Source organism: Budorcas taxicolor, chromosome 11 (assembly GCF_023091745.1).
Source record: "Budorcas taxicolor isolate Tak-1 chromosome 11, Takin1.1, whole genome shotgun sequence".
NCBI classification, from domain to species: Eukaryota; Metazoa; Chordata; class Mammalia; order Artiodactyla; family Bovidae; genus Budorcas; species Budorcas taxicolor.
Genome location: NC_068920.1, coordinates 61,001,401 through 61,017,578, shown reverse-complemented (window position 1 = coordinate 61,017,578; position 16,178 = coordinate 61,001,401). Strand labels below are relative to the sequence as shown.

The window sequence follows — 16,178 nt, the reverse complement described above, 5'->3', positions numbered from 1 at the left end:
TAACTTTTGGTTTTGAAATAATTGCAGAGTTTTACACCAAAGTTGCAAAATGGTACAGAGACCCCGCTTGTATCTGCCACCCAAGCCCCTGCTTGCTGACTCTGCCACATGTGGTTAACATCCTCCTCCCTTAAACCTCGGGCTCCCTGGTGGCTCCGATGGTGAAGAATCTGCCTGCAGTACAGGAGATGCAGGCTCAGTCTCTGGATTGGAAGGATCCCCTGGAGGAGGGCACGGCCACCCACTCCAATACTCCTGCCTGGAGAATCCCACCGACAGAGGAGCCTGGTGGGCTGCAGTCACAAAGGGGGTCACAGAGAGTCTGACACGACTGAGTGGCTTTCACTTTTCTCACACCTACCTGTGTGCAGACTATTTTCTGAACTGTTGGAGAAGTTGCAGGCACGATACTCCTTTATTTTCTTAATTCATCAGCGTGTCCTTCCTATGAATAAGCGTATTCTCTTATGTAACCAGTAACCACAGTGTAGCGAGCACGGCTGGGAAATGAATAGCATCACAGAGCTGTGTCATCTGTGGGCTGCCTGCAGACCTTGCCAGTTGTCCCAGCAGTGTGACGTTGTGTCCTCCCGCGTGCATTGTATCAGGAGGCACAGGGTGTCCATCCGTCTCATTCCGGAGCCCCTGGTCAGAGGTGGTGTCCTCTACTACAAATCAGTACTTTCCTATTCATGATGGAAGGAAAATGTGGTTATTTCATGAGTGTATTTCCCGTGTTTACTTCATTTATCGAAATAAGTTCCTGGGTCCCTGATCAGTTCACCAGGTTATTACACATCTCTCTCAGGCTTCCCAGGTGGCTAAGTGGGTAAAGAACCCGCCTGCCAATGCAGGAGATGCAGGAGACTCGGGTTCCATCCCTGGGTGGAAGATCCCCTGGAGAAGGGCAGGGCAATCCACTCCAGTATTCTTGCCTGGAGAATTCTCATAGAGGACCCTGGTGGGCTACAGTCCATGGGGTTGCAGAGATTTGGACATGGCTAAAGTGACTGAGCATGCTCACTCTAATTTGATACTCAATTGGCTAGTGGCAGATTTGGCTAGTGGCAGCCTCTGGCGTGTCTCCATGCCATAATTAGGCACTGAAGTGCCTCGGCACCCCAGTCACATGCAGACTTGTAGTGGGACAGAACCTAAGGGGCTGAAGAGGTGATGGAGCTCTGGGGTCCCTCTGGGATTTGCTGGTGGGTGACCTGCAGCCACACAGTGTCCTGGCTGCACGGCTCCCCGTGTCCTCCTCTCTGGGACCCTGAGGAGGGAGGAGAGGGCTCTTCCGGAACTCTGGGCAGCCAGGGCTGTCGGTGGACCTGCAGGGAAGCCACAGCTCTCTCTGGGGCTTTCTGAAGAGGGCGAGGAGCTGGCAGGAAGCCCGGGGGCAGCAGCACCTCTATGTGCTTCGGTCGCCCTGCTCGCTGCTGCCTCCTCCTCCCCCAGGCCGCCCGCTTTCCTGTTGTTCTTGATTGCCTCTGGCTTCGTCCACAATTCAGAAATTGCTTGAGTGCAAGTCCAGGATCCTCTGCTGGAGGGAGTGTCAGCAAGCATGGACTCTGGTCCCTTGCAGGCATGGGATGCTTTGTGCTCATGGCCAGTTCTCAAGGATGCCGTCTGCTTGGGTGGGATTCTCAGACTTGTTTGGGGTTGTAGTTCAAGGCTGTGACGGGGGTATTAGACCCTTCGGAATGTAAAAACATGTGCTCTTGGGATGACTAGGCCCCCTCCCCCATTCTCTAACCTGCGTGCCTGCCCTTCCCAGTACCCAGACTGGGACGTTCACCTTCTTTCCTAGGCATCAGGTGACCCAGCCTAAGTCACTCTGCACTCAGGTAGGCTGTGACCTGGGGATGTCCCGGTAGGGGCCTGCAGTGGACAGCTACACTTGATGACCATCGGATAGGCTGTCCAGATGGGCCAGAAGTGGATGAAAACCCGTGCGTTGTTTGATCTCAGGAAACAGTGTGTCTTTTGTTGGGGCTGTCAGCCTCCTACTTTTGGTCCTGGGCGTGTGCCGGCATGAACTGACCCAACCCTACAGCGGAAGTGTATCCCTGAAGTAGACGAAGTGGAGAAGAGAAGCGGGCTTAGAGGCTGGTTTTGAGGGGAGCAACAGGAAAACTGGTGTCAGCACATTAGCATTTTCATGTTAGTTGACCCTTGAACATCGGAGGGGCTTGGGACACGACTCTGCACGCAGACAGAAATCCATCACTACCATCTCTGCCTCAAGACAGAGAAACTAGTAAATGACTCACCCAAGGGCAGGAGGCTGAAGCAGTTTGGATGGCATCGGGACTCAACTGTTTCCACATAGTATAGTCTCTAACTGAACACAAACTTTTCCCCACACTTAGCTAATTTAAAGATCAGCAGAATGAAAACTAGGTACCATATTGAAAAAACTCCATGCGTAAGTGGCCCTGCACAGTTCAAAGCCATCTTGTTCAAGGATCATCTGTAAGATACATGAATCTGCTGTTTGACCCTTATTTTTAGAAGTGATACTCTCCTGTCTTCTGTAGATAGTGGGCAGGGAGAGGTCACAGTTGCAGCTTGTTTGGTAATAACATAAACCACGCGTACACTCAGAGATGCATGTTCTCAGACGGTCCTCTTTTGAGGCCTTCGTTAATTGAATGTTGGAGTCAAGCAAAATAAAATGCTCTATATTACTGTCTGTAAAAAGGAATAATGAAAAATCTGCATCTTAAACATTGAAACTAGACCCATGGTATCTCACGAGATGGTGCTTCTCACTTGACTCACACGTTGATAGAGTGACAGTTTTTGTAGCAAAAACAGCTATGATTAGGATACGTAAATTGACGTCTACCGTTTATGTGTGATACAGTCTTCAGGCTTGGTGAACGTCTTCCTTGGAGTTGAATGAGGCAGTTGTGGATTTTAGAGCCTTGCACCCATGCCTTCTCGGAGAGCATGGGGTTCAGATTACCTCCATCAAGACAGCAGCTGTGGATCGTGGGTGTTTTGGGTAAGGGCTTTCTTATGGAGGGTGAAGTGTGATCTCGCAGGAAGAAACAGCTCATGGGCGAGTGCAGGGGCCTCGATCCCTGACTCCGTCCCTTCACCTTCGGGAGCCCCGTATTCAGTCAGTCTCTTCGGGATGTGTGAAAGTGAAGTTGCTCAGTCGTGTCTGACTCTTTGCGACCCCATGGACTGTAGCCTGTCAGGCCCCTCCATCCACGGGATTTTCCAGGCAAGAGTGCTGGAGTGGATTGCCACTTCATTCTCCAGGGGATCTTCCCGACCCAGGAATCAAACTCGGGTCCCCCGCACTGCAGGCAGACGCTTTAACCTCTGAGCCACCAGAGAAGATCTTTCGGGATGTGTAGTGACAATTAAATCTAAAGCATGGAGAGATGGATCTAGAAAATGCTGTCTTCCACCAGGGCTGTTCTCGCTCACTCTGAACTGTAATTGACTTTTCTTCATTGATCTTTATAGAAGGAGAGAGGCTAGTAACTTTGTTCACCTGTCTGATAAGTACCCAGTTTGTTAAAGGAAATGTTGGGGGGCTGGACCTGGGTGGGGGGACCCCGGACGTGCTGTGTCTATCTGGGTCACACAGCTGTGAGCCGGGGTTGAGGCGCTGATGTGTGGGTGCATGCCTGGGTGGGCACCAAGCTGGATATGGGCTCGCTCACATCACCCATGAGGGCGCCGTCGTGCTGTGGCAGGTGGGCACACCTGCACGGTTGCCTGGCCCTTGGGGGACCGGAGGCCGTCAGCACATAACCATTTGGAGATGCAGGTGCCTGGAGGGGGACTTCAGAGAGGGCTAACTGGGGTTTTTTAATTTTCTTGAGGAGGAAACGATGATACCCTGGAGGCTCAGCCCTCCTGCAGACGTACAGAAATAATCAGCCTATCACGTCGTCCTCCGCTCGACTTCTCCCGGCTGAGCCAAAGCAGAGGGGTTTGGGCTGTGGTTAAAGTGTGTTTGTCTCATTAGCATTTTTTGGAGCCTGGGCCTTTCACAAGCACGTACGCTTGCTCTGAATCAAGTATTTCATCAAGTGGTGTCTTGTGCTGGAGTGTTCATTGCCATCTCTGGCTTCTCTGTGGTTGACACGGCGATACCCCTCGAGGGTCATGGGCCAGGGTTCTTCATTTCAGCCAACATGGGGCCTGGAAACCAAGTTTTCTATTTCTAGGGGTGATACTGGGCTAAGAAAATCTGGTGCATGACAGGTCAGTGAGGGAAGTGGCTGTTTGCCCTACCGAAAGCATCACCTGTAATAGATGCTTTGAAGTGATGCTGACAGTCAGAAGGTGGGATTCATGACGATACGGCCTTTCTGCGACGTTTGGGCATCCCTTGCCCCCCTGGTAGGAGCTGGGTGCAGTGCTGTGGGAAATCTCACTCCTGGTGCTGGGAGGTTGTGAGAGGGGGCACCACATCCGGCCAAGGGGATCCCCTGGCGCTCTTTCCACAGCTGTGTTGACAACAAAGCTTGTTCGGCACTAGCTATGCAAATGCCCGTGTTGCCTTGGCGACAGATAGAAAGTGAGTTTGGCCTTGGGGCAGCATCAGTCTGACACCTGAGAAGAGCGGTGCAGTGGAGCTTGTGCTGGAATCCCAGCCGAGTCGCCCCTGGACTCTGGTCTTAAAGTGGAGAGGCCAAGTCGTCTTTCCAGGCTCCACGTCGAGTTGTTGTGCACGGGCCCTGTTCCTCCCTGACCTGTAGTCTCACTGGCTGGTCGTTTAGAAGAACATTTAGACTGGTGGGTTATGAGTGGGCAGAGGGGGGTCTTCCATCCAACAGTGGGGCCGCTCTGCCCCTTGCCTCAGCCTGTCCCCTGCGATGGTGACAGTGTTCAGCCTTGTTTTGGAAGATGCAGAGCAAACACCGTACATCCGGGCAGACACTCTATCCTCGTTTGCCCAAACTGGAGCAGAGGTTCTCTCTGTAAGAGTCCTTCCTAGTCTCAGAGTCTAGAATTCAGTCTCCTGTAACAAATGACCACTTAGAGATAAATCTGTATTAAAAAAAAAAAGTTTGGGATGTCTTAGGCATTCATGTTGAAATTCTCTTAAGAAGCAAGCTTTTTAACAAGTTAAATCACTCAGAGTCTCAGAGTTCTGGTATACCTTGCTTTTTGGTTTGTCTCCAAGAGTTTGGTATCGTGCTCTGTTTTGGTAAGATGGTGAAGATAGTGTCGTGTTGCCATTGTTACCTTGCCTGCCAGAAAACTCCTAAGTAAACTGTGGTTCTGTGGCACCAAATCTCAGTCCTAGTTCCCTAGTTCCCTTTTTTTCCTTTTCATTTTTCCTTTTTTTTTTTAGTCTCTTAATCATGTTTATGGTCTTACTCAACCTTTATTTCTACTGAGCTTTGTGCATCTCTGTGGTTTTGATGGTAAGCCCGCTTGAGTGATGATGCTGAGTGAACCTGCGGCTGGTACTTACTGAGTCATCAGGCCCAGTGAGGTCTGGCCCTGCCTGTGGAGCCCAGATTGTTGAGTGTGTCCTGCGCTGTGCTGGAGCTCGAGGCAAGCAGTCAGGTCACCTGGTGTTTCCTGATCTGGAGGCTCGGTCTGTGAGATGCAGGAGAGCCACGCTGGCTCAGAGGTCGTGGTTCCATTGAGCGGTGACAGTGGGCGATGCTATGAGTCCCCAGGCTCGGACACACGAAGTCAGAAGGCCTGGTGTGTCCTGTGGGCTTCGAAGGGTCCGGGCTCCTCTATGCCTGCAGGACAGGAAAGCGGAATCAGTTGCCCTCTGCGGGCGTGCGTGATCAGCCTGACCAGTTCTCCAGGGCAGGCTGGGAGAGTATTTTAAAAGACTTTTTCTTAAAAAAGTATTTATTTATTTTTATCTGTGCTGTGTTTTGTTGCTGAGCAGACTTTATCTAGCTGTGGTGAGGGGGCCTATTCTCCAGTTACGGTGCCTGGGCTTCTCATTGTAGTGGCTTCTCTTGTTGGGACACAGACTCTGGATGCACAGGCTTCAGTATTTGCAGCACGCAAGCATAGTAGTCGCAGCTCACAGACTCTAGAGCGCAGGCTTCGTGGTTGTGGCCCACGGGATCAGGAGTCCATGGCACGTGGGGTCTTCCCGGGTCAGGGATCAACCCCATGTACCCTGTGTTGGCAGGCGGATTCCTATTCACTCTACCACTAGGGAAGTCCCCTCTTTTTTTTTTTTTTTAAATAAATTCCCTTAAAAAAATTGTTTGTGCTGGGGTCTTGGTTGTGGCACGTGGGATCTTTGGTCTTCGTGGCAGCATGCAGGGTCTTTAGTTGAGGCGTGTGGGATCTAGTTCCCTGAACAGGGATCGATCCAGGGCCCCCTGCCTTGGGAGCACAGAGTCTTAGCCACTGGATGACCAGGGAGGTCTCTCCAGACCTATGTTGCATCCTGCACGCCTGCTTCCCAGGCAAGAGAGCATGTTTGGCCTGCGGATGGAATTAAAGTTCCCCGACCCATGGTTGGTGGTCCCGGAGCTGAAGCCCTGGTGGTGGCCGGTGCTGTGTCCTGTCACAGCAACCAGTGCCCCAGCACGTTGCCCCGTCTGCTCCTTGGACAGGAAGGACCTCCCGCATCTTGGCTCTGTTCTGCGCGGGCCTTGGTTTCGCTGGCACGCGTGGGTGCTTTTCAGTCTGCAGGGCGGGAGCTTGCACGTGCCTGCGCCTGGCTTCTGGGCTGGGGCCCAGGCCTTCTCTGCGGCTGTTCCCACTGATGGCAGTGCCGCAGGCGCCCTGTGCGGTGGGCTGTGACTCGGGAGTGCCTGCGAGACCTCCTGCATGCAGACAGGCTTTGAAGTCAGGTGTCCTGTGATGCGGGCCCGTGTGAGGGCGGCCAGAGAGGAGCGAGGACCGTGAGGGGGACCTGGATCCAGACCACGGAGACAGACGTCCCGGTGGGATGGCCTGCTGTGCTTTGTGTGCGTGTGGGTGAGCAGAAGAGGAAACTGTGAGACAGAAGGGATTTGAACCTAGGAGCGTGTTTAGCTTTTTAATCTTTTTCCCTCCAAATGTACCATTGTCATATATCTTTTTAAAGTGTTTTTATGGTTTAGACTAAAGCAGCACTATGCAGTTCTTGAGCCAGGAAGCGCTGGTTTTCACTTAAGGGCAAAGGCTTAGGAGCGATGGTTGAGCATGCACGGGTATATTAGTTTGCTAGGGTGGCTGGAGCATAGGCAGGGGGCCTTAAACAGTGGAAACAGCTTTCTTCACAGTCCTGGAGGCCAGAAGCCAAGGCCTCTCGTTCGCCGCGCTGCAGACAGTGTGTGTTGGTGACTCCCCCTGGCGAGATGATGTCTGTGCCCTCTGCAGGTGTCAGGGGCAGCGTGTCCGCCCTGACGGGAGCTGCCCATCCTCCAGCTGTCTGAGATGTGAGCTGTCCACGCTGAGCCAGCAGCAGCTTTGGCTGGCTGGGCCAGCTGTCAAGGGCTTTCTGGGCTGGCACAGCTCTCGGAATCAGCAGTAATGGCTTCCTCTGTTGAATGGCATCCAGAATCGGTGGTTCACTGGCTTGATGGTGTGTACCAGGCTGTCCCGCATGCCGTCGGGGGGGCCAGGTGTGCCCCGTCTTCGCTCACTCAGGCCCTGCAGCATCTCCTCGTTGGTCAGGGGCTGGGTGTCCCTTTCGCCAAATTTTTCCTGCGTTCCCCTGCCACCCTGGCACGTCTTTGTATCTCCACCGCATATTCTTCTCATGTGAGACGAAAGCAACACTGTTAATGAGAAATTTTTTTGCACCTGTTGTCCTCATAGTGTGCGTGGAAGGTTTTCTCCTCTTAGATAATTCCATTTCTGGAATATAAAATTGGCCAAGGGTCAGCAGGGTCCATCCCTACTGTGTGACCCGGTCCCCTCATGGGGTCATCTTGACTCCATTCTCTGGTCCACCTGAAGGCCACCAGGGACAGCCAGACGGCTTTAAGATGGCTTTCCCCATCTTGAAGCAATGGCTTAGCCCAGCCCCATGTACACTTTCTTCATTTTAGTAAATCGTGGTTTTATTTTGAATAAGCCTCTTTCAACCTGTTAATAGTAGTCTCAACTAAAATTAACCTTCCCCTAAATTATTCTCACCCCAAAGAAGCAAAGTAATTTAGAAAGTTAAATCAAAACAAAGCAATCTTGTGTGTCGAGCAGATACAAATCGCAGACTGTGGTTACGGAACGCCTCTACAGGAATCGCTTACATAAAGCCGATTTCCTCCAGTCTGGTTCTGGAAGGAGCAAGGGAAGTGCTCAGGCCTTATCACAGTTCCATCCCGTCCAGCACGCCCCAGAGGGCTCTGTAAACAGTGGCCAGGAGGGAGCCCTGCTTGCAGCTGGCATCTGCAGGCGGCAGTTAGGTCTGGGAGGGGACGCCCGTCCTCAGCCTTGCCCTGTGGCCAGTGGTCCCACGATTCTGCATCGGAAGAGACCAGCCCCCCAGAGTGAGGAGAGGGGTTGATGGAGAGCTTCAGACAGAACAGGGAGCGGGCCCGGGGTGTTGCGTTCAGGCCTGAGCAGAGAAACAGCTCCTGGCTGGAAGTGGGTCGTCTGTTTCCAGCTCTGGCTGGTCTGGTTGTGCACCCTGCTTGCTGCCGCTTGTTCGGTTGCTCAGTCGTGTCCGACTCTCTGGGACCCCAGGGACTGTAGCCCGCCAGGCTTCTCTGTCCATGGGATTTTCCAGGCCAGGATCCTGGAGTGGGTTGCCATTCCCTCCTCCAGGGGATTTTCCCGACCCAGTGATGGAACCTGCACCTCCTGCAGGTGGATTATTTACTGATGAGCCACCGATCGGGGAAGCCTTTTCACCCTGCACTTACCTGCGAAATGGATTAGACCCGAAGGTGGGCGTGCTCTGGAAGACATGGGGACCTTGAGGCGTTCAGTAGCCTGCCAGTTTCCTTCTGAGCACTATCTCGGCTTGTCCTAAACCTGTGGGGGTCACCGGCAGATAGACCTGTTATATCTTTCGTCACACTCTGCCTGCCACTCGGGGTGAAGGCTGGAGGGGCGAGGGTTGAGTCCACCTGTTTATCGACCCTGGCCGCTGTGCCGGGCTGACAGCGTGCGCTCAGAAGAGCTGCCGCACGCCAGAGGCAGGGTGGCGCGTCAGCACTTCACTTTGTTTAGCTTCTTGAGGCAGATCACCCCGAGACTCACGCTTAAGGGAGCCTGAAACCTATTTGAATGTCAGTAACTTAGTTACTTGCATCCACCTGGTTCCCATTTGCTTTACCCATGCCTCTCTTCACGGGACCCCAACTTGGGGTGACATTTCTCAGCACCTGTGCGGAGGTGGTGGGTGTTATCACTCTTCATCCTGTTCATGACGCCAGTTGTCTTGCTGTCCACACTCTCTACGCTGTTCGCTGAACCCGGGGCAGGCAAGGCCTGAGCTCAGAGGCTGGACGGAGACGCAAGGGGCCTCAGGAACTGCAGACACGTTTCTTCTCTCCTGGCTGGTGCAGCAGCCACAACGTAACCGTAACATAGCCAAAATGTACCGTCATATAACATCACAGTACCACTCCAGTGTAGCCCTGGTGCAGCAGCAGCCAGGGCTTTCACAGTGAAGCTCACACAGGCGTGCAGTGCACAGCAACCCGTGACCAAGCGGGCACCTCGTGCCGCACGTGCACAGCGCTGTGAATGGTCTGAGCTGTTGCACAGCCATTATTTACAAAACATGGGCCGAGAGGGCCTGGCCACGCCATCTTGGCTGATTTGCTCTCGCCCTGCGCTGGGTTGTCCTTTGCCAGTGGTTGCTGCCTTCGCTAGTCCAGGCCGCTCTGGTCAGCTGGGACGTCACCTGTGGAAAGAATGTGCAGTTTCTATTGTTGCTGTTTTGTTTTTGACCGCAGCAGGCGGAATCTTAGTTCCCTGATAGGGGATCAAACCTCTGCTCTTTGCCTTCGAAGCGCAGAGCCTTAGCTGCGGGACCACTAGGGAGGTACTCCAGAATTATGTGGTGTTTAGAGAGAGAAGCAGATTCAGGGGTCCTCTTTGAGTCTCCAAACAGCCTTTCAGTCATTTTATAAAGAGCATCCCTCAGTGCCCCTGCTCCCTAGGGGGTGACAGCTCTGGGAAGAACTGGCGCTTGGGTGGCCTGGCGCCCTTCTCAGTGGTCCCCGCAGGACGATCGCTCCCTTAAATGCGGGTGCCCTCCTCCTCCCCCACCCCCAGTCCCGCCTGAAGCGAGTCAGGGCTGGGCAGTAAGCAGCTCCTGTCTTCTCGTTGCAGGTCTTCGTGCGTCACCAGGCGATTGAGGGCCACCCACAAATGGTCCTCCTGCGTGTCTTGCGCTACCTTGTGCGTCTGGTGTGGAGGATGCAGTGACGGCGCGTGCAGACGTTCCGCTCGCCTCAAACCGACCAGCCCCTCGCCGCGGGGTCGCGGCGCTTCAGTGCCCTTGCTGTGCAGCAGTCCTTTGCTGGAAGGGTGGGCAGAGAGCCAGCCGGCATGTCCCCGGAGGACACCAAGCTGCACGTGGACCTGACCTTTGTCTGTTCATCACCATGCGGCCGAATTTCCAACGGGAGCTTGATGTGAATGTAAATGAGGGAGGGATTCTCTTTTTTTAAAAAACAGTGTACAAATCATGGTTCTCTGGAACAAGATTTTATGCAAGAATGGTGTTTACATGCAGTGTGTGTGTTTTTCTTTCCCACCTTTGATAAGAGCAGGTTTTTCAAAAAGGAAATGGAAACTTTTTAACCAACTCATGAGTGATTTTTGTAGTAAAATTTTAAGAACCTTTTGCCTGCTGTCAGAGGAGTATATAAACTCTGCAGTGGAAACTGAGCCAGCTCATTTATAAAGCTGCCTTAGTTTATTTTTAGAGGTCACTGTACAGCATTTTTAAACGGGAGAGGTATGGCATGGCCCCTCCCTTCCCTGCCATTGCCTCTTGGACCTTTTTTTTTTTTAATCACTATTATTAATACCAAAAAAGTTTTTATGAAATGGAACTGGTAAAAGGGGCAGAGAGAGGTCCTTTGTCAGCCTGTATTGACATGCCACTCCCTTTGTGTAAATACCTACTTACCTCCTTAAAATTCAGTTGTATCTGTGGCAAAATTTTACTCTGTGTGTGTGTGTGTTTTGCTTACATCCTTCAGTGATGCTCTCCCAGCCTGTCAGGGCACTGATGAACACATCTGGTCCGCTGACTGTTTTCGTGGTAAAAGGCAGTTGGGTCTGAGCCCGGGTCTGTATCAGACATGGGTCTGTCTGTCTCTTGGTAGCTCACCCATTGGGGAGTGCTCGCTGGCGATTCTCGCTTGCTTTGATGGACTTGTTTAGACGTGTTCCGCAGAGGTTCAGGTCAGTCATAACACCAGATTTGCTGCGACTTTCCTATAGCACAGGGTGGGCACTCGGCCTAAGGCCCCAGGTGACTAGCATGCCCGCCTGTGGCCAGGTTCAGCTGCAGGGGGCCACCCTCGAGCCCTTGTGGGAATTGGCAGAGGCTGTGGCAGGGCTTTAAGCAGCTGTTTTCTGGGCATCCTGGCTTTTCATCCAACTCAGAGTCCCTCTGGCCTTCAGTGGCTCTTGGCTAACTGCTCTTTGAAGTAAAGGCTTCATTCTGCTCTCAGCAGTTCTCATAAAGAATGCCATCAGACACGGGTGTCTGTGTCAGTTGTCCACCTCCTGGACCGCTGGGTTTTTGTCAGGCCCCCCTTCCTGCAGCCACTTTTGTTGGGGGTGCTCTTCCTTCACACCTGCCAGGAGGAAGGCAGAGAATGCAGGCTCAGGAGCTGCTCAGTCTTTTCAAAGGCAGATAAACTCCCGAGGAGACCCAGGACAGACAGATGAGGGAGCGTTGCAAGCAGGGAGGTGGGGGTCATTCTGTGAATCCCATCGCTCTTACAGTTTTTGAAACCTCAACTGATTAAACAGCTTTTTAAAAGACATACATGATGTTTCAAACAAGTCAACAGTGCCAACAACAACTGTCATGTTTGCTTTGGGCCCAACGAGGACCAATGTTTTCTCCTTATCGGTTGGAACCGTGGATTCATTTTTGTATCTTTATAGTTTTATATATATATATATATATATATGTTACATATATACTTTTTCCGTAGGTAGAGAGAGATTTGACTCCAAATATTCTTCCTTCTAAACATTTTCTTTTCCCCAAGTAGCTTTTTGGGGTCTTGAATTGTTTTAAAAGCTATATTGAGTCTCAGCCTGCGTGTCCTTTGACCCTTTGTCTTGAACCCGTCCGCTGGATCCTCAAGTCCATGCAAGCGGTTAAGGCGGTCCATGGAACTGCAGCTGTGGGCCTGCTGCACACACACACCAAAGACGTATTTGGTTCTGGGCCGCTCCCCCCAGGATCCCCGTATTCACGGCCAGTCTCTTGGACTGGAGCACTTTATTCCTTCAGCACCGGTGCCCCGGGTGGCCGAGCGCTTGCTCACCCACCTGCAAGCTTACCTTGGGCTTGGGGGCCTCCAGGCCCCCTGGGCTGGCCGTGGAAGCAGCTGGTGAGGAAATGAGAGAGTCTATGAACTGTAGAAGTATTAAAACGAGGATGTTGCCCCCGGGACTTGAGAGGTGACGAGACATCCCTGTACTGTACGCATCTGTTGGTCATGATGCCTCCTTCCTGCCGAAGGTATGCCCATGGCTGGGTGTACCTTTGATGTCTTACTTTTCCTTCCTTTGACTTTTTGTAGAAAGCAAAAATAATTCGGTCCCTTGTTGGAAACTTAATGCAGGTTTTGTGCCTTGATCACCCCGTCTCAATGTGACATTTATAGAAACTGGCCTGTGACTTTTCACAGGAATGCAATAAACACGTGAAATTAACTTCATGAGTGAATTTGCAAATTACCTGGATCCCTCCCTAGACCTGAATTGATGAAGATTTTTTTTTCTTGGTTTAAAAAAAAAATGTACATAGTGAGCTACAACTTTCGCCTGTTTCTCCTTCTTAATATTGTATATATTTTGACTATTTATTAGATTAGGAAGTCGTATTTTACTTATCAACTGAGCCAAATGTCTGTGCAATTATGTGTCCTTTCTTGTAAAATTTTGTACAGCCTAAATGAGTAAAAGAAAAAAAAAATCAGTTTTTACTCAACTTTTTCAGAATTGATTGTAAATATTGTAGATTCTTTTTCTATGTAATGTGTCCTACTGTTTCATAATGCTGTAACTTGTAGGAATGTTGTATATTTATTTCTGGCTTATTTAATGTCTTAAGTTCTGCAAAGTGTTGACCTCCCTTTCCCCTTTGCCCCCTGCTGTCCTGTTAATTGCTTTAACTCTTGAGGTGGTGACTGGTCAGCGCACGGCTGGCCACGTGGTCTCCCCAGGGTGGCCCTCCCCAGCTTTGCTTCCTGGTATTTCTAGTCCAGTGGGTTTAAATTCTTAGGGTTTGCTGTCCTCATGATGAGGTTTGTGTTTAGACAGCATAATGAGAGACCAGAAATCTGATAGGCTATCAGATTCTCCTCTAGAACTTTCTAGAACTCTTTAATTCGTGAACAGCTAGCTTCTCATAGAAACAAGTGCTGTTAACTTCAGGCCATATCTTACAAAACAAAATACTCATCGTTAGCAGTGGGAAAGACCTTTCCATTGAAGATTTATCCCTGACAGCTCAGTGTTTAGAGAGACTCACACGTCCACTTCTGCGGTGTTGCCATGAGACTGTTGAAGGCAGAGACCAGGCAGATTGAAGGCCGGGTTGACCAGTTGCCCTGCTTCCCAAGTGACTGCTGGACCACCTTCACAGTACTGGCCTTTGTTGGCAACTGGTGACTAGTTGAATTCCCCCGCCCCCAACCGTGCTCTGTGGCTTCCTATGCTTTGCGGTGCAGACTCTACTATGTATCTTCAGGAACTAACTGTACAGGCCCACGCCCCCCACCCTAGCCCTGAACCATTTGGTCCCAGCGTTTGATTCACCTGTGTCTTCAGGGTGACGCCTTCCTTCTGCTTCTCCAAAGCCTACAAGCGGGGGTCTGGACCCCACTGGCCTGGGTGCAAAGAGGTGAAAGCTTGAAAGATTTTCTAGCGGTTCTGTGTTGATGGTTTCGTCATCCCTGCTGATTTAGCTTGGTGCCTGTGTGTGTCCAGTCTGCGCATGCCCGTGTGCAGTGACATGACCACACGTGTCGCTAAACCAGCTGGGGTAACACCTGCCCTGCTCCAGACGGCATCGTGCGTAAGAAGCACCCTCAAGCTCCCAGCTAAATAACTTGACTACTTTGATTTGGGAATTTCAGACCTTCGAAGCTCTCTTTGATTTGTGTGTCCAGGTTCTGTGACCACTAGTTACTGTATCAGAACTCATCAGGTACTCATTTATAAATAGCACTGACTGTCTGTAACTCTCTTCCTAGGACCCAGCGTATGTAGCATTGGTATTGCAGTTTCCCTGGCTTGTGTTTTGCACTGATGGATTTTGACAGGGTAATTGCCTCTTTACTTGTGCAATACTGCTGTAAATAATTGCAGATTTTTTTTTTAAGAAACCCAATCTTTTATGTTCTTAATGAATTTTATATAAATAAAACTTTCAACTAGTTTCGGCGAGCTGTTTGATTTATTTCACAAAATGGTGGAGAAGCAGCTGAAATCATGGATACGGTACACACCCACACTCTGCCCTTATCATTCACTGAATGTATTACCAACATGCAGATTTTGTGAATTGTCGCTTGAAGTCAAATCTGTGTAGTACACTTAAAAGCAAACCGCTCTTTAACGTTTTGAAGTGGCTGGTGAGAGCAACTGAAGAGTTTTCTGCCCACGTAGTCAGGTATGACTCAGCACCTGGGCTGGCTGTGGAGTATGAGGTCACAGGTCTAAACTATATTGATTAGTGATTATAGCAGATACCCTGCCATTTCAGCCTGTCTTGGTAGTTTGAAGAACATTCAAAAAATGGAAGTCTTGTCTGACTCTTAAGCTTATCTATATAGCACCTGCTTAAAGCCAGAAATCAACAAATGCCCCGATCTGTGGTGAAGTCATCGCTGCTGTCTTCTAAAGGGGCCGTGGAGTTTGGGGAGCCCTGTGCTGTGTGGCAGGTGGGAGCTGGTGTAGGGGTGCCAGAGAGAAATTACGGTCTACTTTGGGGATACAGTTTATAAAATCCTATGAATTCCTATAAATCCTATAAACAAATTACATAATTTGCCACTTCTACTCTGAAAGAAGTGCTGGAAAAGTTAAAAGACTGGGTGAGCTTTGTTTTAAGCAGGTAATAGCTTCATGCTTTTCAATTACGTGAGCAGTACATGCGTCTACATTTTTAAAGTTTGTTTTTTATTGAGCTATAGTTGATTTGGTGTTATGCTAATTCCTGCTCTTTAGCAAAGTGACTCAGTTACACACATACGTACATTCTTTTTGAGGTTCTTTTCCATTTAGTTTATCACATGCATGCTGAAGTCACGTCACACAACTTCACACAACTGACGTTTTGTGCAACTGAACTTCACACACTTCACATAACTGAAGTCGCTTGAGTTGTGTGCCACTCTGCTACGCTATGGACTGTAACCCACCGGGCTCCTCTGTCCATGGAATTCCCCAGGCAAGAATACTGGAGTGGGCGGCCGTTCCCTTCTCCAGGGACCTTCCCATCCCAGGGATCAAACCAGTGTCCTGTGTCTCCTGCACTGGCAGGCGAGTTCTTTACCCCTTGCGCCACCTGGGAAGCCCAGTAGTTTATCACAGGCTGTTGACTATAACTCCCAGTGCTGTACAGGAGGAACTCTTGTTTATCCATTCTGTAGGTAACAGTTTGTATCTACACATACACACACACACACAACCCCTAACTCCTAGTGCATTCCTCTCCCGAACCTGTGAAACAGATTCACAGATACATATATACACACACACACATTTATCTCGAATCGAGTGGTGGTTCTGGCTCCTGTTTAATCTTGCTTCCTTGCCAAGACAGGAGTTGGTGTTTCTCCAGCCCTTTTTCTCCACAGCACACGCGCATGTGTACGTGTGTTTACTTACTCAGCAGTTTTGCTTTTCTATAAATGCTGTACTGTCAGTATGTGGCTCTGGCTTAGCAGAGGTCGTAGGTTTTTCCATGGTGACTCCACTCTGATCACTGCGAGCAGGAATAAGGTCTCTTTCCCTGGTGTCCTGCTGCAGCCTCTCTGCTTGGTCCATACCTTGCCAGCCTGCGGGAGAGATGCTGGGTG

The 16,178-nt window shown here is 50.6% G+C and overlaps 1 protein-coding gene across 6 annotated transcripts in view; it reads left to right on the top strand.

Moving 5' to 3' along the window:
* The window catches only part of BCL2L11 (BCL2 like 11), a 79,949-nt gene that overhangs the window by 37,278 nt on the left and 26,493 nt on the right, over positions 1–16,178 (top strand). For 4 of the 6 annotated variants that reach the window (XM_052647946.1, XM_052647948.1, XM_052647944.1 and 1 more), the window contains one exon: positions 10,228–14,527. The exons of the other annotated variants lie outside the window; for them this stretch is intronic. In XM_052647946.1, coding sequence (XP_052503906.1) covers positions 10,228–10,323 — 96 coding nt within the window. In that variant the 3' untranslated portion in view covers positions 10,324–14,527. Of the gene's footprint in view, positions 1–10,227; positions 14,528–16,178 lie in introns of those variants that run through there. 6 annotated transcript variants of the gene reach the window in all.